We start from the raw sequence: 25,399 nt of genomic DNA on the forward strand, positions 1-25,399 counted from the left end.
CCATTGATTACCACCCTCTGTCTTCTCCCACTTAACCATCCTTTTATCCATTGTAGCAACTTACACTTAATACCATTCTGCTCCAATTTGTACAGTAGTCTTCCATGTGCAACAGTGTCAAAAGCTTTCCTGAAATCCAAGTATATGATATCAAAATTATTTTTTGCATCCAGTTCCTTTGTGACCACATCATAATAACCAATCAAATTTGTCAGACAAGACTTTCCCTTAACAAACCCATGCTGTGTCTGAATTATTGCTGCAGTCTTGTCTAGATGATCCTGCAATGCATCTTTAACCAGTGACTCCATTATTTTACCCGGAACAGAAGTTAAACTAACTGGTCTGTAATTATTCGTGTCACCCTTCGAACCTCCTTTGTGAATTGGGGATACATTTGCACATCTCCAGTCCGTGGGAACCTCCCCTGAATCCAAGGATGCTCTCATAATTATGGCTAAGGGTTTGCTTAGTTGCTTTGCCGCCTCCTTTAATATAACTGGATAGATCCCATCCGCCCCAGGTGCCTTTCTTATGTTTAACTTCAACAATTTCTCCTCCACTTTGCTCTCAGTTATTACAAAATCATTAAGCACACTGCTACAATTTGATAACCTTCTTCCATTTTCAAACTGTAATGATTCCTCATGTGTGAATGTAGATGCAAAATACTCATTCAGTTTGTTTGCTATCTGAGCAGGATCATCAACAGTCGAACCATCGATGTCAAGTGGACCAATCATATTCAGCCCCTTCCTTTTAGAGTTTATATAAGTAAAGAAATCCTTGCTGTTTTTCTTAGCATCTTTTGCCAAAGATTTCTCGTAATCCGCCTTTGCCTGCCGAACCTCCTTTGTGACCTGATTACAGACTAGCTTATATCTGCTACAGGCTTCTGCGTCGCCTGATAATTTATATGCATCCCATGCATTTTTCTTCTCTGTCACGAGTCTCATTAGTTCATTTGATAACCATTTAGGCCTAAACCTTGAACAATATTTCTTCATCGGTATGAAAAGTCTAGTAGCTTCCACGATTAATTCCTTGAATGCTTCCCACTTAGAATTTACTGTTTGTAACATCGTCAGTCGATCCCACTGTACAGAATTTAAAAACTGTCTGAGACCACTGTACTCCCCTTTACGGAAGCAAAAACCCTTTCCTTTACCCCTGACGGTAGTTACCTCTTTGAGTAAATCCCACTTCAGCACACTGTGATCACTGCCACCTAGTGGTTCCTTTATCTGCAAATTCTTAATACACGAATGATCACTGCTGATAACCAGATCAAGAGTATTACTTTCTCTGGTTGCCTCTCGAACATGCTGCTGCAGAAAACAATCATCCAATAAATCCACAAAAGTCTGACTAGTGTGTGAGTGACCAACCCACAAGTTCCAGTCAATATCTGGGAAGTTAAAATCCCCCATTATAAGACATTCTGATTTACTGGCCCACTCTATTTCTCTGTACAATTGTTCATTGTACTCATTCGAGTCATTAGGCCTATAACACACTCCTACTCTTATCTTTGCTTTTGCAGTGCTTATGTCACACCAAACTGACTCAACAGTGCACTGTCCATCTATATCAACTGGATGCACTTCTTTTGATTTTATGTTTTTCTTAATTAACAGCATAACACCTCCTCCCTTTCTGTCCTGTCTATCCTTTCTGTACACATTGTACTCCCCAAATTCCAGTTCTGCATTCCTTATATCTTTGTGACACCACGTCTCTGCTATCCCAACAATATCCGCCTTTGATGTCTTGACCAACACTTCAAATTCATCAAATTTATTTACTATACTTCTAGCATTGGTATACATGCAAGCATACATGCTCCTATGCCTATTCCTTGTTACCCTTACACATCCCATATACCCAACTATTCCAGGATGACTGCCATCCGTCCCTGAAACCCCCAACACCCCTCGCTCCAGGTCGCTTCTTATTCTAATAGAAGTTGTGCAAGAATCACCTTCACCTCTGCCTGAGGTTACTGTTAAACTATTAGTCTTTGTATCCCCCCCAAGCTAGCAGTTTTCCGACCCACCTAACACTGCCTCGATAGCATCAGCAAATATTCTTGCACCCTTTCTATTTAAGTGTATCCCATCCCTGTAGAAGCAATCTCTCCTGTTAACAAGTACAGTCCAGGCTGAAAAAAATTCTACCCCTTGAGCCTTGCACAGTCTTTCCAGGGCCGAATTGATCGACAAGGCTCTCATCATATACTCCCTCCTATCGTGTCTGGGCAGAATTGCAGACACTTTCAAGTTCAACCCTAATTCTCGGCTTTTTTTCAACAGTGACCTGTACTTGTTGAGTAATTCTGCCGGTCTCCTACTCTTAATATCATTAGTGCCAACGTGTACAACTATATCACCTTTTGTGCCCTTGAAAGATGATATCCGCTCTACAACGTCATCAACCTTTGCCCCTGGCAGACATACCCTGGTCCTGTTCCACCTATCCTTTTTACATAGCATGTTCCCCGTTTCCCTGACAATAGAGTCACCAACAACTAATAGTTCCTGTGGGACCAGCGCATTCTGCCTTGGGGGTTGCCGCTGTGTTGTGTGATGACCAAGTGCAAGCTCTGGCGTTGATGTGGGCAGCTGAGAGCTTGATGGGCCCCTCAATTTATTTCCTTCGAGGGCATCCACCCTGTCCTTCAAACTCTCATATAGGCCCATAACAACGCTGAGTTGTCGCCTGATTTCCTTACACTCCTTACATCGCGCACACACAAAGACATCCCCCATGGCAATATCATGTTCCGTTCCAGAGAGTTTGGCAAACATTTCACAAGTTGCACATTTTTTTAGGCTGTGACGCGTTGGAGAATCGCCCCCCTCAGTTCTCCCCCGAGTCACAACACTCCTGCCACTTTGTGCCCGTTGCTTTGCTGCTCTAGTTCGGGGCATGGTAGTTTAAATTAATAAAATCAATAAATTAAATGTCAGTAGTATTTGAATAGAAACTATGAAATAGAAACAGTGAAGCATATTACTATATAATTATGCGTTAGAGCTACCTCAATTAAAAAATTTGAATTCCCTATATACAAAAACAATGGCTACAAAAATCGAACAAAAATAACGGTTTTACCTATCGTAAGTAAAATCCACAAAACTCTTTATCTAAATTAAAATAAAAAATAACCAGCGTAACTATAACTATATGACTACGTATTAAGTACAATATAAAACAACAATCATGTAAATAAAAGGCAAACACTTATCGTTTTTGCGGAGCCTGTAACTGTCAGCTGTAACTTTTAAATAGAGCCAGCGCCCTCATGAGTTACCAAAGCAATTACAAAAAAAAAAAAAAAAAAAAACTGCTTCAGTGATGTTCCATGTAAAAATAAAATAACAAGGAGGGAAAAAAATGAATAAATAAAACAGAAGTGCAAATACTGCATGGGATATTTTTACCAACAGTAGCTTTCTTGCTACTTTAGCAGTCAAAGAAAAGTGTACCATAACCACACCTTCAATTCCCATAAAACTAATGCAAAAAAAAGAAGGAAAAAAAAACATTCACCACAGAAGAAAACATATTACGATATGTTTATTCGGAGTGCAGAATCTTGTTCACAATCTCGTGATGTCAAAGTATAGGTCTATATTTCAAAATATAGGTGTCAAACTATTTAAGCCTAGGATTAAATAGTTTTCAGATATTTCTAATCAACACCTATAACCTGTATTGTACCATTCAGATAACTGTACTTTTGAACATCAAGAAGTTACAACTGAGGATGAAAACCTTCAGATGTGTTCAGATCCCTTTAGTACATTAGATGCTAATCTTCTTTACTTATCAAAATATTAACCAGCTATACAGTACAAAATTAACAAGTTAGGTAATGTATGCAGTGCATTGTTTCCAGTGTGTTCAATTTCTTAAATTAACGATTTTTTTTTTTTTTCCTGTTATTAATAAAAGAAAAGTAAACAAAAAATTATCTAGTTACCAATTAATTACATACAGTGCAGTGTCGAGTCAGTTTGGTGTGACATAAGCATTGGGAGATCAAAATTGAGAGTAGGAGTGTGCTATAGGCCTAATGACTCTGATGAGTATAATAAGAAACTGTACAGAGAAATAGAGTGGACCAGTAAATCAGAGAGTCTTATAATGGGGGGATTTTAATTTCCCAGATATTGAATGGAATTTGTGGGTTGGTCACTCACACACTAGCAAGGCTTTTGTGGATTTATTGGATGATTGTTTTCTACATCAGCATGTTCGGGAGGCAACTAGAGGGAGTAATACTCTTGATTTGATTATCAGTAGTGATTCTTCATGCAGATAAAGAATCTGCAGATAAAGGAACCACTAGGTGGCAGTGATCACAGTGTGCTGAAGTGGGATTTACTCAAAGAGGTAACTACCCTCAGGGGTAAAGGTAAGGGTTACTGCTTTCGTAAAGGTGACTACAATGGTCAGAGACCGTATTTAAATTCTATACAGTGGGACCAACTGATGATGTTACCAACAGCAAATTCAAAACGGGAAGTATTCAAAGAACTTATCTTGGAAGCTACTAGGCTTTACATACCAACTAAGAAATACTGTTCAAGGTTTAGGCCTAAATGGATGTCAGATGAACTAATGAGACATATGGCAGAGAAGAAAAATGCATGGGATACATATAAATTAACACGTGACACAGAAGCCTATGATAGATATAAGTTGATCTGTAACCAAGTTACAAAGGAGGTTAGGCAGACGAAGGCAGATTACAAGAAATCTTTGGCAAGGGATGCAAAGAAAAACAGCAGAGTTCTTTACTTATGTAAACTCTAGAAGGAAGGGGATGAATCAGATTGGTCCACTTGATATCGATGGTCCAACTGTTGATGATCCATCTCAGGTAGCTAACAAACTAAATCAATATTTTTCATTGACATTCACACGAGGAGTTATTCAGCGAGAGGAATGCCAGAGGTGTATTCAGCTCTGGCAGTAAGCTTGATAATCTTGTAATAACTGAGAATAAAGTGGAGGAGAAATTGTTAAAGATAAATACAAGAAAGGCACCTGGGGTGGATGGGATCTATCCAGTTATATTAAAGGAGGCAGCAAAGGAAGTAAGCAAACCCTTAGCCATAATTATGAGAGCTTCCTTGGACTCAGGGGAGGTACTCATAGACTGGAGATGTGCAAATGTCACCCCAATTCACAAAGGAGGATCAAAGGCTGACACAAGTATTTATTGACCTGCGAGTTTAACTTCTGTTCCAGGAAAATTAATGGAGGCACTGGTTAAAGAAGCACTGCAGGATCATCTAGACAAGACTTCAGTTATAGCTTAGACACAGCATGATTTTGTTAAGGGGAAGTCTTGCCTGACCAATTTGATTGGATACTATGATGTAGTCACAAAAGAACTGGATGCAGGGAATAACTTTGATATTATATACTTGGATCTTAGAAAGGTTTTTGATACTGTTGCACATGGAAGACTGCTGCACAAATTGGAGCAGCGTGGCATTGGAGGCAAATTGGTGCTATGGATAAAGGGGTGGTTGAGGGGAGAAGACAGAGAGTGGTAATCAATGGACACTGCTCATCGTGGACTAATGTTATTAGTGGAGTCCCTCAGGGTTCAGTGTTGGGTCCATTATTGTTTTCTGTTTTTATAAATAATATTGATGATGGTATATCAAGCTTAATGTCCAAGTTTGCAGACGATAAAAAGGTTGGCAGGGTTGTTAAGGACACTACTGACGCTATGCTGCTGCAACAGAATCTGGAAAGGTTGAGCAGATGGGCTGAGAGGTGGCAAATGAAGTTTAACATTGACAAATATAAAGTACTACATATGGGAAACAGCAACCCCAGAGCAACGTATCAACTCTGTGGTACTACACTGACAGTGGTAGAGAATGAAAAGGATCTGGGGGTAATTGTGCAGGCAGATATGAAGTTCTCTGAGCAGTGCAGACAGGCTGCAAGAGTAGCTCATGGTGTCTTGTCAATGATATACAGGAATTTTTCTAGCAGGGATAAGGAGGTGATTATTCCCTTGCATAAGGCAATGGTCAGGCCACACCTTGAGTACTGTATACAGGTCTGGAGGCATCATTTCAAGAAGGATGTAGAGCTGCTGGAACGAGTACAGAGAAGGGCAACAAGATTAGTGAATGGAACAAAGGGTTGCTCTTACGAAGAAAGGCTTAAGTTTTGCAAATTACAGTGTCTGGAGACTAGGCACCAGCGAGGTGATCTGGTAGAGGTGTATAAAGCCTTGAATGGTTTGAGCATGCTCAATGCTGATGAGATTCTGCCTCTTGCTCAGAATAATCACCTGAGATGGCATAAATTCAAATTGAGGAAAGACAGATGTAGGATAGATGTGCAGAAATTTGCTTTTAGCCAATGGGTAGTTGGTTGGTGGAACAGACTTCCATCCCTTGTTGTGGAAATTGATAGCCTAAATAAATTTAAGGCTCAGCTGGACAGGTATTTCAAACGAACAGAGGGGTGAAGTGGAAGTTTCTCTTTTTTTTTTTGGCCGATGCTGCATAAGCTTGCTTTTTTGCATCATATGCCTCTACTAATGCTAATGCTAATGTTTGGCACATGAAGCTTTAACTAAAAGATCTCTAGCTCATAGCCTTCTCACAGATTTTTGGGATTGTGTCAACCCTTCTAATCCTTTATGGACGAAAAAAAGGTTACATTTTTCAGATTGCCTACTCTCCAGTGGAATGAAAAATGAGGGAAGGTGGTGTCACTGATGATGGTGTACCCTTAGTGTATCACCTGTCTTTTGACAGAAGTGTTGTCTGCATCAACTGATCAAACAGGTAGGGGCCTTGTTCAGACCCCAGGAGAAAAAAAAGAGGGATTTAAATTACTCATAAGAGTAAACTGAAAATTTCTGATGCCCTAAGTTTCTCACCCACCATGGAACCCTATGAGGGGATGTCCACTTGTGAACTAGCAGGTCCTGATTATGAGAATTGGGCACCAAATTCACTTACAGCATCATGCCAATGTTTCCAATAAGTCTTTACCCTATCCCACGACCAAAGGGATGGAGACTTATTGGTATGCAGTTGACTCTAGCAGTAAGAACCATCTGCTGATTGATCTCAGTCTAGCCAGTCTGGGATCTCCGATCTTGTTGAAGCAGGAGCCAAAGTGATGCATAAGGGAGGTATACCTCCTTTTGAAGTTTTCACTGGTCGCAGCACATTGGTGCATGCCAGAGCCAATAAAACAAAGGTATGGTCCTTGGATCCCAGTGATACTAATCTGGAAGCCCTTCAGCAATACTGGAAGGCACATTGGGGCCTTAACCATGTATGGAAAGAGCTAAGCTCCCAATATGCCTTAACCCTTTCATTGATATGACTGTATAGAAGGATTCTGCAGATTAAATTGGTATATATATATTTTGAAGGTTGTTTCAAGGCTGTATCAACATATTAAGTCTATATATGTGCAGAACATCATTGCAGCGATGTGCTGCCTCTCTATTAACTGTGTTTATAAGTAATAGCATCCGTTTTTATATTTGGGATAGTTTCAAAAATCAGCATAGAAGGATGCAAGCTTTCTAACAAGGTTCAAGATGAAATAAACTCACAAAAGTGAAAATAAAGAAATATTTGGGAATTCAGACCCAGAAGTTGATGAAACTAAATCAAGTAACAGATATATAAACGAAAAGGATATTATAGCATAAAAAAAAAAAATTTTTAAAAAGTAACCGAGTTTTTACTTTAAAATTTTTAAATATTTTTTTGCAATTTATTTTAATTAATTAATTTATTTATTTGTTTTCAGTGGCAACCACATAAATTGCATTACTGTAAATTTTCTTCCAAAACAAGCATTGCAATTGAAATAATTGACCCTACACCCTCAAATTTGTTATACAACTGATGTAAAATGATTATGCATTGTATAAATAAAAAAAATTTTAATCAAAAACTATTTAGACATTTTCAAATAATCACAAAAATAAACTGAAGGCCATATGAATGCCTCTTCATTGTAACCAATGTTTGAAATTACCATTATGTAATGAGATGGGGAAAAATATATCAACAGCAGACAAATCTGGTAGTGATACCATTAGGTCTTCAATAACATATACAGTGGATTTCGGTTATTTGGGCCACTGGTTAATCGGGTCAGCCGTTATTTGGGAAAAATCTTAAAAACCAGAACCCAATCGAGAAAATAGCCAGGGTTTAGTTCACTTAATTGGGACAAAATGCTGTTTAATCGGGGCAGGAAACCGCAGCACTAAAGATTACCCTATGATCGTCTCCGACCGAACTACGTGGTACGCTCGAATTTCTGGAGGTCACAACCATAAAACAATAAAAACAATTAGCAGTCACCTGTTTATTGGGCTTTTCTGTTAGTGCAATCCATCATAAACGGATAGTAAACTCGAGCTTATTGAATTTGCGATAATACTGACAGCTAGAATTCTGTGTGTTTTTATGGTAAAATGTGTTTACACTTCCATGGAATCTTCAATCATATAAAAAAAAATTATTTTCAGAATCTTCTCTTCATTCCTATTTTTAAAGCTTTGTAACTCGTTACTCCGTTCCCACTTTCACATATTGTGTTACTTGCAATTTGTGTGTGCCGTGTTTTTTGTTATTGATTGCTTATCTTTTTACTGTTTTAAATTTTAATCCCCACCCACAAATGTCAGTGAACAGAAATGTCAACTAGTTTACTTAGTATGTACATATTACAGAACGTATTAATTATTCTGATTATCACGTATATTCTTCCGAATTTCACGTATCATTTAATTTTTTAATTGGTAAGGTAATAAAGGGTAAATTTGTGCATAATATATCTTTACTTTTATAGCCTGTGGATAATATTCCTCCTATTTTCACTAATTAAAATTCAATTCACAAATGTGATCACAATGACCAGCGCTTACTGCACATCGTCTAGTGAACGGTACTTTACTATGGTGAGTTCGTCGTAACATGATTTGATTGTACGGTGAACTATTTGTAAAGGGGGGGTACATTGTATTTTTAACTATTTACGTAAAACTTCGGATAATTGGGGCAGCCACTTAATCGGGCCAAAATGCACTAGTCCCGATGTGCCCCAAATAACCGGAATCGACTGTATTAGTATTTTGTTGGCCCACTACAGGCATAAGTGCCTTGTGTGGCACTTAAGTGCCACACAAGGCACTTATGCCTGTAGTGGGCCAACAAAATACTAATAATATTTTGTTGGCCCACTACAGGCCAACATAAGTGCCTATCTAACATGAAGTGCATCAGATTTTTCATATAATCACTACTTTGTTCATGGTACCAGATATGAATAATGGTCTCTTATCTTGTTTAATCGTTTTTAGCAACAATATGCTGTCCCATAATACTCCAGCAGTTTTAAACTGAGTTCAAATCAGACTACTTCCTGGCCATGATAAGGATTAGATATTCAGTCTTTAATGAACTTCTTCACCTAAAGATATATAAATAAATACAAAAATGATAAAACAGTCATTATTTGAAATGAGTTACAATTACCATATAGAAATAGTATTAAATGATTATGTAATGTACTAACCTGACATGCAGTGTGGCAAGGTATAGAGTCATGTTGGAAAACAATTTAATATTTCTTGAAAGAGGTCTCTGATGATGGGTAGAAGAGCCTCCTTTAAAATTTTTGTATAGTAGCCACCATTAACAGTACCATTTACAAAATGTATTCTACCAACTCCTTTGCTCGTAATGCATCTCCCAAAACATCTGGCTTCAGTGAAGCCAGATGATTTGGGAGATGCATATTTGATTCAATCAACAGTGAAGCTCCCCAGGTGGGGAGCTTCACTGTTGATTGAATGCAGTCAGCGTGATAAGCTTTGTAAGAGCTACATGAAATGTATCAATAACCATTCGATCCATGGAGGTTAAATTTGGATTCAACAGAGAATATTACATATTTCCATTGCTCAACTGTCCAATTGGCATGTTCTTTACCTCAGGTTAATCATTTTTTCCTCATGGATTTTGTCAATAAGGGCTTCTTATCAGGTTGATATGCTTTCAGATCACTCATCACAAGTCTTCATTGGCCAGTTCTATCTCTTGCATTTACCATTTACCCCATTACGTTCCTTCCACATTTGAATTACATCACATTTTAGGGCAGAAGCCTCAAGTTTTATAGTGAGTTAACATGCTTACAAGTTAGTGCAAATGCATCAGATCTGCTCGCAGCTAACTATTAAATAGTTATAAGACTGGCATCATTAGGTATATCTCGTATTGTGAATACCTTCACAATGAGTTGCCATGATATTGCACTACCTCGAATAAATAACTCTTCACCACAGAAGAAGACTATTCTTACTTATTCTCAGCAGATACCACCACCACCCAGACAGTACCGTTTTGGAGCTGATTGGCTCCTCTTTGGTGGGTGCACAGGCCCTGGTGTTGCAATGATAGCAAGGCAGTTGTGAAGTATAACTCCACAATATGAGAGATGCCTGACGGTGTGTAGTAATTTGAATTACATCGCATTTTAGGGCAAAGCCTCAAGTTGCATAGTGAGTTAACATGCTTACAAGTTAGTGCAAATGCATCAGATCTGCTCGCAGCTAACTACTAAATAGTTATAAGACTGGCATCATTATGTTTATCTCATATTGTGAATACCTTCACAAGTTGCAATGATACTGCACTACCTCGATCATTTTATTATGAAATGCCAAACGGGCTATCCAGGTGGGTAAAGTGCCTGTCCGGCAACCCAAAGGTCGCAGGATTGATTCCTGCCTCGGGCTTGGATCAGAGTAAAATGCAAAAACTTTGGGAGGTGCATTAGGCCATAGAAGCCAATGTGCCAACAACTAACAAAAAAAAAAAAAAAAATTATGGAATGTTACAAACCGTACTGATAGTGGCCATTCTGAACATTTATATTAGGGTTGTTTTTCTGTAATCCTCACTATATGTAACTAATTTTCCATTTATATGAGAGTGGAAACAGTTTTCTAGGACAATCCCAACTTCCAATATTATTCAAAACCTTATAATTAGCATAATAATCAATTTTCAAACCTTTCTAAGTGTTAATGTTCCAGTTGATGGTTCTTTTGTTTCTTCTGGTAAATCACGCACTAATGAGAATTCGTCATGATTTGTAATACCTACAAACATTTATTTCATATAATTATAATATATACATAAAAATATATACAGAAAACACATTATTAGAAGCAGGTACTATATTAATAAATCTATGAGACCATACATACAAACAAGGAGTCCATACATTAATGTACTGTCAATTTAATAACATTACATATAGGGAAATTTCAGATTAATAATGAGTGAAACATCTGTATAAACTCTGTGCATGAAAGTGCTTTAAACTGCAGCAATAATATAAGTTTTTGCACATTTGGGAAACTAACTGTCTCTAATTTTAACCACTACTGATACTACCTGTCATGTCCTATTATGTGATATACAGGAATTTTGCTAGCAGGGAGGAGGAGGTGATGATCCCAGTGTATAAGGCAATAATCAGGCCACACCTTGAGTACTGCATACAGGTCTGGAGGCCTCATTTTAAGAAGGATGATAGAGCTGCTAGAATGAGTGCAGAGAAGAGCAACAAGATTGGTGAGGGGAACAAAGAAGTGTTCTTACCAAAAAAGGTTTCGGTTCTGCAAAATGCAGCATTATGAGACTAGGCTCCTGCAAAGCCATCTGACTGAGGTGTTTAAGGCTTTGAATGGCTTGAGCAAACTCAATGCTGATGGGATTCTTACTCTTGCTCAGACTAGGCACATGAGGGGCATAAATTCAAATTGAAGAAGGATGGTTGCAGAACAGATGTGCAGAAGTTTGCTTTCAGCCAACAAGTGGTTGATTGCTGTAACAAGTTTCCATTCATTATTGTGGAAGTGTTGGCTGGAGAAGACATATGGAAAAAAGCATTGGTAACTTTGGAATATTAAATGTGCTTGTCCAAATCCAGGAGCATCGTTGGATCTATCTGTCACATATCGGATCTAGATTCATCTGAACAAATGCAAATACATCATGATAATGAAAAGTATGAAGAACAATCAGACACTGAACCCTTTTCACTCCTGGATTTGGGCTCTGCCATGGCAAAGCTCAATGGTAAGAAATGCCCTGGTATTGACCTGATTGAGAACAACACAGTCATAGTTAAATTTTTTGAAATTTTTCCACACATTCTTTTAAATTTGATGAATAAGTGTTTACTGGAAGGAATATTTCCTCGTCGATGGAAAATAGCTCTACTAAAGAAACTTCACAAGCCTGAGAAATTAATATCAGATCCACTGGCCTAATACCCCATAATACCCCTCTTCAATAATTTTAACAAGTTCTTTTTTGAAAGTTTCGTCTCCTTGATCTGCACGTGCAGCTTCTCCCTGGATTTAAAATTTTAAAATTTGGATTTTAACAGCCCTTACTAGTTTTAAATGGTTCCGCATTTTTTTTTTTGGTGAATTTTCTTCAGATCATCATATAGGCTAATCTCTTTCTTTTTTTTTCTTTTTTAAAATATTTAACTTAATTGAATTCTGTGTTGGATATTATCTTCAATAAAATTAGTTAAAGTCTCTCCATTTCAATCCTAATAGCTGGCCTAGCCCTAGTTGCTTGTAGTGGAACAGCTGTCTTTCCCACTGCTAAAATTAATTCTTTATTTTTTATAATTGTTCTTACAGTTAAAACTTGCCAGTCCTAAATTATGGCACACATCCGCTTGTCATTGACCAGAATCAATTTGCTTCAAAACGTCTAATTTAATTTTCAAATTCAGTCTTTTGCTTACATTTATAGTCTTCGTACTGTGTCCAGACGTTGCTTTTTCATTCTTATCCGCCATTATTAACTCTTCGAAAATGTAACTGCATTGGTTGCATTAATTATGATACAATGTTCGAGTAAACTGTCCGTTACGCACAATGTCTAATACTGTACTGAGTGATGACTAGACTTCAGATAAATGCATAAAACACAAATATTACAAGCAATATACTTGATCATTTTTTAAAATGTTGATCTCGGAACTACGTAACAAGTCACTGTACTGCAATTAAATTAGCATGCCATAAAATTTCACTGAGCATGAGAAATGTTTTAATGCTGTTTTGCTATTCATTTTCAAGCTATCGACCCCATCAAATGAAACAATTTCATTAAATATGCCAAAAATGCAATCTGTAAAAGAGCATTATAGTGATTTGTGACAGCGTTATAGTCAGATACGGTTTATAATACAAGAACAGCATTATAGCGAATCAGCGTAAAGTGAACTGCGTTATAACGAGGGCCTGCAGTACTGTGAATGAAATGCTTTGAGAGATTTGAGAGACGGTTTATTTGGTACAGTTTTTAAAGAGCAAATGGGGACCATTTCACAGTTTGTCAGGGCAGCCCAGAGTTTACAGTTTTACCTCTGGATGAACACTGCAAATTTTTGGTGACTATATACAGAAATCGTGTTCCAAGTGTATCCCACAGAGTTACTACAATCATCAGAGAACAGGATGGTCACAGATGTGAAATTTTGCTTTCTCAAAGTGCATGTTGGAAATTTGGATCTATACACAGATACTAAATAACAACAAAATGTTTCAACAATATCAATTGTACTAACAGTAAAGACAACCATATTAATTGGCCATTGTTTCAAAATACAGTATTGGTAATAAAAGATGCCCTTTAATTTTTTCACACACAGGCACGCGTGCACACATATAATATTGATAAAAATAATAGGATTTAATCACATTACAACTAAGCAAGCAAGAAAAAGTATTAAATTACTAAACTGGGTTATGGATCCGGGGAACTACTAGTTATAGTAGAAATATCCAGCAACCATAATGAAATATAGACAAATGTTTATTTTCGGTGTATTGGGTAGGGGTGCTGACCTGTCAAATGTAATTACCATGGAAAAAATTGAGAATGCCAGCTAAGTAAAAGCAGAAAACCTGAAATTAAATTAGATTAACATAAAAATAATAATGTTAATAACGATGTTACCTAAAGTAGTGGGTCCTAGGGCTTTAACTACTTCTTCAGAGGGTCAGCAGCCAAAACCGTAGGAGCCACCACAATAAGCAGGGTCTCTGTTTCTATTATGATGTACACTTGTGAAACATACACATCATAGCCGACCCGACAGAGACCTAAAGGAAGGAATAAAATTCAAACATAAATAAAAATAAATATATAAGTTAAAAAGCTAAAATAATGCCAATTAAATCTAGGTAAAGGAAAAATGAATGAAAGTTTGAATTCAAAAAGACCAAATACAGTATGAAATTTAAACAAAGTAACTTTAGATAATGCAATAAAGTCGGGTTAATTAACGCCAACTTACAGTTTGCTTAGACCAGAATCAGTAAAATTAGCTGTGTGGTGATTACAGAGCAATATCGGAGGTGGAATTAACCTGACTTTATTACATTATTTAAGTTACTTTGTTTAAATTTCATACTGTATTTGGTCTTTTTGAATTCAAACTTTCATTCATTTTATCTTTACCTAGATTTAAGTGGCATTATTTTAGCTTTTTAACTTATTTATTTATTTTTTTTTTTTTTTTATTTATGTTTGAATTTGATTCCTTCCTTTTGGTCTCTGTCAGGTTGGCTATGATGTATACATTTTGCACATATATATCATAACAAAAACAGAGATGGTGCTCATTGCAGTGGCAACTACGGTTTTGGCTGCCAACCCTCTGAATAAGTAGTTAAAGCCCAAGGACCCACTACTTTAGGTACCATCGTTATTACCATTATTATTTTTATGTTAATATAATTTAATTTTAGGTTTTCTGCTTTTACCTAGCTGGCATTCTCAATTTTTTCCATGGTAATTACATTTGACAGGTTTCGGTGTATTGGGTAGAACCCCTACCCAATACACAGAAAATAAACATTTGTCTATATATATATATATATATTTTTTTTTTTTTTTTTTTTAATGAAAACCCCAAACACAAGAGGTATTAGAACCTATAGTACTTAGTACCGTGCTTGGGTTCTAGGTTGAGAAGACGAAAGAAGATATGTTGACATTAGACATGAACCTCTGTAGACTGTAATTTTCAGGAAATACGTATGAAGGAAGGTTGTTCCAGAAAATGGCAGTTGAATGAATAAACGAGAAAGATGAAAAGTTGGTTCTGTGAATTTGGACAGTAAACGGATGTTGGCTGGTGGCGACACATGTTCGGACTGTTTTGAAAGAGAGAGGGGGAATGATAGAAGCCAATTCAGAAGAACAGTGCCTATGGAAATATCTGTAGAAAAGGCATGCAGCAGTATATCTATGAGACCGAGAGTGGAGAGACCCTATTAGAGATGAGCCATTAATTAACCTAACTGCCCTCTTCTGAATGGAATCTAGAAGCCTGAGAGAGGTTTTGGAGGCATCACCCCAGATGTAGAAACAATATTACGTGGTAGGGCAGATTTGCGATTTGTACAGAGTGAACAGCTATTTGGAAGAAAAGTAACACTAAGAGCAAAAGAGAACCAAATGTTTTATATGCAGAGGAAGCAGTATTTGTAATGTGCTTGTGCCAAGAGAAATTAGAAGTCACGGTAACCCCCAAAAGAGATATATCATTTTGCCTAGAAATTGGAGTGTCACCAAAGAGAAGCATAAGAGCAGAAGAATCCTTTTTGCAAGATATAAGACAAGACTGAGTTTTGGAGGGATTGAAATCGACTAAGTTGTCTTTGCCCCAAAGGAGAATTACTTGGAGATTGGCATTTAAGGAATTGGTAGCGGATATTCAAGAAGCTGAAGCTGATTGAGCAGAGCAAATTTTTCAAAATGGAAAGTGGATGCAATGTACTATCATCGGCAAAACTATGCAAAGGATTTCCAGTCAATGGAAGAAGATCATCAATATACAAGAGGAAAGGAGTGGAGGAAAGAACTGAACCTTGGGGGACACCAGCATTAGTGGAGAAGTTAGAAGACACAGAGCCATCTACCATCACCCTCAGTGAGCAATCAGAGAGAAAACTGGATAACTAATTACAAAAAACAGTTGGCAAACCAAAGATGGAAACTTTTTTAGAAGACCTTTATGCCAAACACGATCGAAAGCCTTTGAGATGTTAAGAGCAACTGCTTGTGTTTCACCAAACTTTTCCATTGAATTTGTCCATAAATGAGTAACATAAGCGAGAATATCACCAGTGGATCGACACTGATGGAATCCATACTGGCAATCATTGATCAGATGGAAGGTTTCTAGGTAGTTTAAGAGTTGGTGGTTAATTGATTTCTCCATTACTTTAGAAAGGGTAAAAGTAATTGCAATGGGATGATAATTGGATGGGAGGGATTTGTCACCCTTTTTAGGAACTGGCTGGATATGAGCAAATTTCCAAGCAGAAGGAAAAACACCTTTGGAATAAGAAAGTGAAAAAAGGCAGGCAAAGAACAGGAGTAAGTTCAAGAGCACAGGTTTTGGGAATAAGTGGAAAAATACCATCTGGACCTGGAACTTACTTATCATCGAGATTCGTCAAAATTCCTTCTGACATCCTTTTGACGGAAGACCACAGGAGGCATTGAATGGAGCTTGTTGGGAATGGTGGGAGGTGTTTTACCAAGATCATTAATACATGAGTTGGAAGAAAAATGGGGATGCTAGCAGGTTAGCTTTATCCTTGGCTGAAGTGACAACAGAAACATCTGGTTTTGACAGAGGTGAGCAAAAAGTTGCGGCCAATAGCTTTGGTGAGAGAGTAGAATGCTCGGCTACCATTAGGGCAAGAAGCAAGTTTTCTACTCTTAGCCTGTTCAAAATCTAGTTTTGACTGATTAATGACCGCTTTACAATTGTCTGTGAGCTTTGGGTGTAGGCAGAAAAATGAAACTGAAGAATTGGAAACAAGACAATTACGATATGCAACGTTCTTCTCTTGGACAGCCTTAGTACATTTATTGGAAAAACAAGGTTTAGATAAAGGACGAGATTTTAAAGTGGAGTGTGGAATAAAGGATTCCATTCCTAGAAGAATAACTTCACTGACACGATCTGAACAAACGTTGACATCAGAAATTTTGAAACAGCAGTCATCCGACCAAGGAAAAGAAGAAAATAAATCTCGCAGGTCATCCCATTTTGCATTCTTGTAATGCCAAACAATACAAGGTTGGAAATAGCCATTAGATAAAGGCTCCATTGGAGAAGAGACAATCACCAAGTTGTGATCTGAGGTACCTAAAATACCACTCACTTTAACCATGTACTTAGAAAGGTTGTTAGTGAGAAAAAGATCAAGCGTTTTGGCTGTATGGTTAGGATTGTCCCAGTATTCTTGTAGGTAAATGAACAATCTGTGCAAGGCATTAGAAATTGCAAAAGCCTCAGCCTCTCGACCAGCTGGGCTCCGTGTGACTAGGAAAAGGAAGCCAGCTGGAGTTGTAAACATTAAAATCACCAAGGAAAATTACTGTTAGGTTACTCACTGTTAGGAAGGTTGGACTGGAGAAAGTCAAGTTGCAAAGAGCTCGAAGTGATTAGTGGAGTTAGGAGAAACGGTAGAGACAACATATGAATTTGACACAGTGAGGTAGAGAGATTTTAAGCCAGAGAAGATTCGAAGAGAGGAGATTCCAAATTACCACTTCTCTGACAGGGAATATCGGAACAGACATATGCACAAGTACCACCTTTGAGGTGAAAGGGATCATACAGAGAATAGTTTGGCAACTGAGATGAGCAGTAGTTGAATTAACCAATAACTGAGATTCTGTCAGTAAAAGTTCATGGGTTTTGGTAGACTGCAAGTGGAAATGGACATCGTTGAGATTAGAATTGAGACCACGTATATTTGTGAAAATGAACAAGAAAGTGTTTGGGAGGTTTAGAACTTTTCGCAGATAAGCTTACTCTATTAATTTTGACAATTCATGGTGTATTCAATAGTAAGAAAAAAGTTGGGTGGGGCATGCTGTATGAAGTAATGAAATTTTTGGATACGGTGTACACAAGGTAAGAATATACCCAGATCCTTGACATAACACGGCCTCGACAATGCCTCCCCCCCCACATACACACACTACTCGGACTCCCTCCAGTCACTATCTGGCAGAGTTGAGGTAGCAAGATTATACACTAGCTGATCCAGAAGCCTACTAAAGAGTTACCAATAGGTTCGGTCTGGTGTATTAACTAGCGGCCGGCCTGTGAACACCGTTTTAGAGCTGTACCCTCGAAATGTAAGGAATATTGGATCTCGCCATGATGTTCATCATTACCTCAAAAGTCATCAGTCACATATATATATATATATAGTAAGGCAAGTATATAGGTTAGAAAACTGTAAGAAAAGTATGTCTCAGTGATGATATGCTAGCAATATCATAGCAAGTTTACAAAGTACACACAAAAAAAAAAAAAAAGCATACTGTTGTATCCCACTCAATTTTAATTATGCTTTCAAGGGTCACCCATTACATGAATACAGTTTAATATGGAAATAGAGGGCCTGCATATTGATGTATTTTCTCTAAATTTTAGTGAATGTCCCTTGAAAATGTCATTAATATTGGGTAGTACAGAAAAATATGTTTCGGGTTTTTTTTGTATTCCATAAATTTTCTAGGATATCATTACTGAAATATACTTTTCACATGTCTTCTAACTTATATAATTGCCCAACTATGTATCCGTTAGGGTTGTGAGGTTTAATTACTTCAGCAGTATCCTTAGTCCATAAATTACATTTAATCATATTTAGTTACTTATCATCCACAGCAAGTTATCATACTACTTTATACAAGTGCGCACACATTTTTCATGTGAAGGACAAATGGTGGATGAACAGTTCAATATCAAAACTCTATGGTGGATGTGCTGATATCTATTAATTGTGTTTACACGATTACAAGTAATAGATTTTTAAACTTATAATAGTTTCAAAAATCAGCACAGAACGGTAACTCCTAGAAAGATTCAAGACATGTGGACTAAGATGTAACTGAAGAAATTCTCTTGAATTTGGATCCAGAGCTGATGAAACCTACCTAATCAAATAATACATATTTATTTGTAGAGGGTATTACTGCATCAAAAAAGTAACTAGTTTATGGTTTTTTTTATGATTTTAATCATTTTAATGAAATTTTTATTATGATTTTATTTTTTGCAACAATTTCACATTAACATTAGACCGTAAAAATGATAAAAAAATTGACTAGGTGGTATACATACCATCTAGAAAGCCACTAAAGAAAGTGGTTAAAGATATATTTTTGCTTTTTTTATTTAAAAGTACAAATAAAATTTCGACTAACCAATTTTCGTACATATTACAACCATAAGGTTTGCAACAGGCTGACTGTCATCAACTAAAACTGTCTTCACAGTACCATCAAGCATTCTCACACGAAGGGTTCTTGTCTTTTTTCTGTACTCCAAGAGATCCTAAATATAAAAAGCTCTTGTCTATACCATTTGCACTCTAATATAAATTAATAACTCTTGTCACTTATGAAAAGAACTCAATCACATTTAAGGTGCTTTTGATATTAAGATTCTTTGGTTATTTTAAAACATTAGTAAATGGATACATTCTAACTGTACATAAAAAATTAAATGGTCATTAATTATTTAATAATAATATATTAATAAATTATACAGGCACAGAAGACCACAACACACACACCAAAAAGATTAAAATCCTTCATTAGCAATACACAGAAATGTACTACTCACAATTCAAACATTATGGTGTAATTCACTGCTTCCCAAATTGTGTGGCTTATCCCCAGGAAGGGACACAAGGTGTCCTCAAGTTGGGCACCAAAACGTTTATTTAGTTTTGGCAGGATGACTGGTTCTCAAACAATTATTTAAAAATAAAAAATTAAGAAAAAATGCATACTGAATTTGCAGTTTCTAAAAGATTCATTTGTCGTGACACTGAGGAAAGAAAACAGCGAACACATCCATCTCTGTCACTAGTGGTTAAGGTGCTGTCCTCCAAGATCCGAGGTCACTGGATCAAATCCCAGAAGAGGCAAAATGTTAACAACAGAGCATAATGATAATAATAGTTATTAAGATAAAATTTAAGACAGTGGATACACTAATTATTATATTTTGTTTTCTTCTGAAATTTAGTTACTGTATATTCCGGTGTATATGTCTACCTTTGAAGCACAAAAAATCATCTAAAATTTTAAGGTCAACTTATACAACAGGTATAAAATCTTATGCTTGAATTAAAGATAATTGCTCACGGTTAGAAAGACATATTAATACCAATGTATTTAGTATTGCTAAATATATTTGTATTACACCTCAAAAATATACATGCAATAAATACATTTGTGAGATATACATTTATTACATATATATTTCTCATAAATACATTGTTCACTAAACCTTTTTAATCAAAACTAAAGAATTTGTTCATCACCTTCATCACACAAAAGCAGCTCATGGAATCCGTCAGATGTTGTTTTCAGGTTTACTTTGTTCTTCCAGATTGTCAGTTTATAATAGAAAATTCACTTCCATTATTGACATCGCTTACAAAGATATCAATTATCAGGATGGTACCAAACAGGCAATAGACAAGCTACAAAATTGAAGGCTCCAATTTATATAGAGCTTCAGTGAGTGATGTCATATTGTGACCTAGACCTGAAGTTTGGTTTAGTGACCTTCAGTGAGTGATGTCATATTGTGACCTAGACCTGAAGTTTGGTTTAGTGACCTTCAGTGAGTGATGTCATATTGTGACCTAGACCTGAAGTTTGGTTTAGTGACCTACTATATGAGAGCTTACTTTATACGTTTATCACTTTCATTACAGTTTACTGTTCAGTATAATAAAATGTCACAATGTAAACTATTAAAATAAAGAGCAGAAATAGTGGAATTAAAACATAAGACACCGCCACCAATCTTTGTGCAGTTCTTTAGCATCGAAGGTTGACCCTTAGTTTTTCAAGGCAAAAACTAAAGGTCAACTTACACACTAGAACATATGATATGTATTTCAGTTTTACATTATTGCGTTCAACATGTGGATGTTCCAAAAAAAAAAAGTCAGGTGCCCCTTTAACAGTGATTCAGTGTCGCATTAAACTTATTGTTCAGTTTTGAATTAGGCATAAAATAATGGAGATTTTTGACAGGTTTAAAACAAAAACCATGTGACAAACCTGTTCCTTGCAGCAATCAAACTCCAGCATCCAAATTTTGAGTCAGTAGCGGAGTTCCAGATAATGCTGAAGAGCAGTACCCTGATCTCAGCAAGAAAGTGATGAAAATTTTCCTACCTTTTGCAACACCCGACTTATGCAAGACAGGATTCTCAGCTGTTGCAGCACTAAAAACAAAGTATCGTGCTCTTGTGGACACAGAAAAAGATCTTCACATGGCCATTTCCAGACTCAAGCCACATCCTTCTCAGTAATGTACGTAATCCTTCTTATTACACTTCTTCCTATCTTATTAATACTTATTTAAAAATTACTTAGTGGGAACAAATTATTTTGACATTGTATTAATAAAGCTGATTTATTACATTTTTTTTTTTTTTTTTTTTTTTTTTTTAACTTTTGGTAAAGGGGGAGGGGGTTGCAAAATTCATAAATATAGTGTTAAAGTTTAGGAACCCCTGATAACTATTCACAGAGCAGTCAGCTTGGCAGTACTTTTGCAGGCCATGAGGGATACCTCTTTTTCCACAAGAGGCCAGAAATTAAGTCTTCCTCATATTCCTTACAAATGAATTTTGGCAATGGTTATCTGCACTACTAAGTCTGAAAATTTAATCATATACAAGATGATTCTAAATTATTGTTGGGGTTTCCGTGACCCATAATTTTCTAACCGGAAAAAACAAATAAACTTGCTTACAGAATATGAAAGTGTAACTCAAAATGTTTTATTACCTATAGAATCAATACTGCAGAATGCTAAACAACTTCAATGTGCATGCCTTTCGTGACATGTGTAAGATGTCCAAGCGACATTCAATTTCCCTCCAAGTGTTCTCCAACATTTGTGTTATAATTGTTTCGATCACAGCAACAATTCTGAGCTTCAATTCATCGAGGGATGTTACAGGGGGTCTTATACACAATGTCCTTCGTGTATCCCCACAGGAAGAAATCAAGCGGCATAAGATCAGGTGAGCGTGAAGGCCACGGAATCAGTCCACCACGTCCAACTCAAAACCCAGGAAAATGCATGTCAAGAAATTCTGGGACAATAAGAGCCCAATGTGGCAGTGCACCATCTTGCTGGAACACTGCATTTGGATGATGATTTTCCAACTGGGGTAACAGATACAGCTGTGGCATGTCCAGATAAGTCGCCACTGTTATTTTTTTTATTTTTTTTTTATTTTTTTTTTATTTTTTTTTTTTTTCCCGAAAAGAAAAAGGACTTCAAAACTTCCAAACATGACAAAGCACACCAAACATTGACCTTTGAACTATCTCTTTCGAATTTTCAAATGGCATGAGGGTTTTCTGATCCCCATATTCTGCAGTTATAACGATTTACCCTCCCTGATACCCAAAGTTTACCCAAAGTGCAGATTGTTCGGCTTTAAAGCCTGAACAATCTGCACTTTGTAGGCATGAAAGTGAAGGCAATTATGAACAACCCTCCAAACAGTCATTTGTGGTGTACCAAGCTGCAAAGAAGCTTGTCTAGTTGATTTTTGTGGGCTTCGGGAAAACACTTCATGAATTCGACCACCATCTTCCTGTGAAGTGCTCGACCTTCTCACTCCTTTTCAGTGCAGAACACTACCAGTCTCTTGAAATTGCTTTAACCAACATCAGATAGCATTATCTGAAGGTGGATCTTTTCCATACTGAGTTCTGTAACGACACTGCGTTGTGATAACACACTTTGTTTCGAAAAACCAACGTACGCACATTGCCTTCTCTTGAACAGTCACAATTTTGAAGTAATGCCATCAATATCTCCCAGACATCAACGTGGCGAGTACAGCATTGCCAAATAAAACTTTTTGAGTTACACTTTCATATTCCGTAAGCAGTTTTATTTTGTTGTTTCTGGTTTGAAAATTATAGGTCACGGAAACCCCGACAATAATTTAGAATCACCCTGTATATCAATAACATTTAGAATGTCTTTATTCCATAAGAATTTTAATTGCTGAAATTTGCTTTCAGCCACAGGGTAACTGACTGCTGAAATAAACTTCCACTTAGAACAAGGACTCAGTTATCCAATGGATTACCCATGGTGCCAGATAATGTTTTTTTAGCAATTATTTAAAAAAAAAAAACATAATTAGTGGAACTGCTCTCTGCGAGTAAATTCATAACACAGAGGAAATCAAGTGTGCACTCCTTTCTGGCACATTGAAATTTGAAAGTGTCTGCAATTCTGCCCAGCCACGATAGGAGGGAGTACGTGATGAGAGCCTTGTCAATCACTTCCGCCCACGAGGAAATGTGCAAGGCTCAAGGGGTAAAATTTTTTTCAGCGTGGTCTGTGCTTGTTAACAGGAGAGACTGCTTCTACAGGGATGGGATACACTTAAATAGAAAGGGTGCAAGAATATTTGCTGATGCTATCGAGGCAGTGTTAGGTGGGTCGGAAAACTGCTAGCTTGGGGGAATTCACAGACTAAAAGGTTAAAAGTAGCCACAGGCAGAGGTGAAGGTGATTCTTGCACAACTTCTATTAGAATAAGTAACGACCTGGAGCGAGGGATGCTGGGAGTTTCAGCGGACTGATGGCAATCATCGTGAAACAGTGGGTATATGGGATGTGTTAGGGTAACTAATAATAAGAATAGGAACATGTATACTTGCATGCACACCAATGCTAGAAGTATAGTAAATAAATTTGATGAATTTTAAGTGTTGGTCAAGACATCAAAGGCGGGTATTGTTGGGATAGCAGAGGTGTCACACTGATATTAGGAATACAGAACTGGAATTTGGGGAGTACAATGTGTACAGAAAGGATAGACAGGATAGGAAGGGAGGAGGTGTTATGCTGTTAATTAAGAAAAACATAAAATCAAAAGAAGTGCATCCAGTTGATATAGATGAACAGTGCACTGTTGAGTCAGTTTGGTGTGACATAAGCACTAAAAATAAGGGTAGGAGTGTGTTATAGGCCTAATGACTCAAATGAGTACAATGAACAATTGTACAGAGAAATAAAGTGGGCTAGTAACTCATAATGTCTTATAATGGGAGATTTTAACTTCCCAGATATTGACTGGAACTTGTGGGTTGGTCACTCACACACTAGTAAGACTTCTGTGGATTTATTGGATGACTGTTTTCTGCAGCAGCATGTTCGAGAGGGTAATACTCTTGATCTGGTTATCAGCAGTGATCATTCGTGTATTAAGAATTTGCAGATAAAAGAACCACTAGGTGGCAGTGATCACAGGGTACCGATGTGAGATTTACTTAAAGATATAATTACCATCAGGAGTAAAGGAAAGGGTTTTTGCTTTCATAAAGGTGAGTAGAGTGGTCTCACACAGTTTTTAAATTCTGTACAGTGGGATCAACTGACAATGTTACCAATAGTAAATTCTAAGTGGGAAGCATTTAAGAAATTAATCGTGGATGCTACTAAAAGTTTCATACCTATTAAGAAATATTGTTCAAGGATTAGGCCTAAATGGTTATCAAATGAACTAATGAGACTCGTGACAGAGAAGAAAAATGCATGGGATGCATATAAATAATCAAGCAACTCAGAAGCCTATGGCAGATATAAGCTAGTCTGTAATCAGGTCACAAAGGAGGGGTTAGGACAAAAGATGCTAAGAAAAACAGCAAGGATTTCTTTACTTATATAAACTCTAAAAGGAAGGGGATGAATCTGATTGATCCACTGGATATCAATGGTTCGGCTGTTGATGATCCTGCTCATATAGCAAACAAACTGAATGAGTATTGTGCATCTACATTCACACATGAGTAGTTATTAAGGTTTGAAAATGGCAGAAGGTTATCAAATTGATATTGTAATAACTGAAAACAAAGTGGAGGAGAAATTGTTGAAGTTAAACATAAGGAAGGCACCTGGGGTGGATGGGATCTATCCAGTTATATTAAAGGAGGCGGCAAAGCAACTAAGCAAACCCTTAGCCATAATTATGAGAGCATCCTTGGACTCAGGGGAGGACCCCACGGACTGGAGATGTGCAAATGTATCCCCAATTCACAAAGGGGGATCGAAGGGTGACACGAGTAATTACAGACCAGTTAGTTTAACTTCTGTTCTGGGTAAAATAATGGAGTCACTGGATTAAGATGCATTGCAGGATCATCTAGACAAGACTGCAGAAATAATTCAGACACAGCAT

At 37.0% G+C, this 25,399-nt stretch overlaps 1 protein-coding gene across 5 annotated transcripts in view; it reads right to left on the reverse strand.

The window, feature by feature from the left end:
* The window catches only part of rhea (Talin_middle and talin-RS domain-containing protein rhea), a 771,509-nt gene that overhangs the window by 550,839 nt on the left and 195,271 nt on the right, over positions 1-25,399 (reverse strand). For all 5 annotated transcript variants that reach the window (XM_090388755.1, XM_090388752.1, XM_090388753.1 and 2 more), the window contains exons 4-5: positions 19,362-19,491; positions 11,094-11,182 (exon numbers count right to left, since the gene is read on the reverse strand). In XM_090388755.1, coding sequence (XP_090244881.1) covers positions 11,094-11,182; positions 19,362-19,491 — 219 coding nt within the window. The remainder of the gene's footprint in view (positions 1-11,093; positions 11,183-19,361; positions 19,492-25,399) is intronic.

The sequence above is a fragment of the Mastigoproctus giganteus genome, chromosome 14, assembly GCF_048544385.1.
Source record: "Mastigoproctus giganteus isolate SK-2022 chromosome 14, ASM4854438v1, whole genome shotgun sequence".
Lineage (NCBI taxonomy): Eukaryota > Metazoa > Arthropoda > Arachnida > Uropygi > Thelyphonidae > Mastigoproctus > Mastigoproctus giganteus.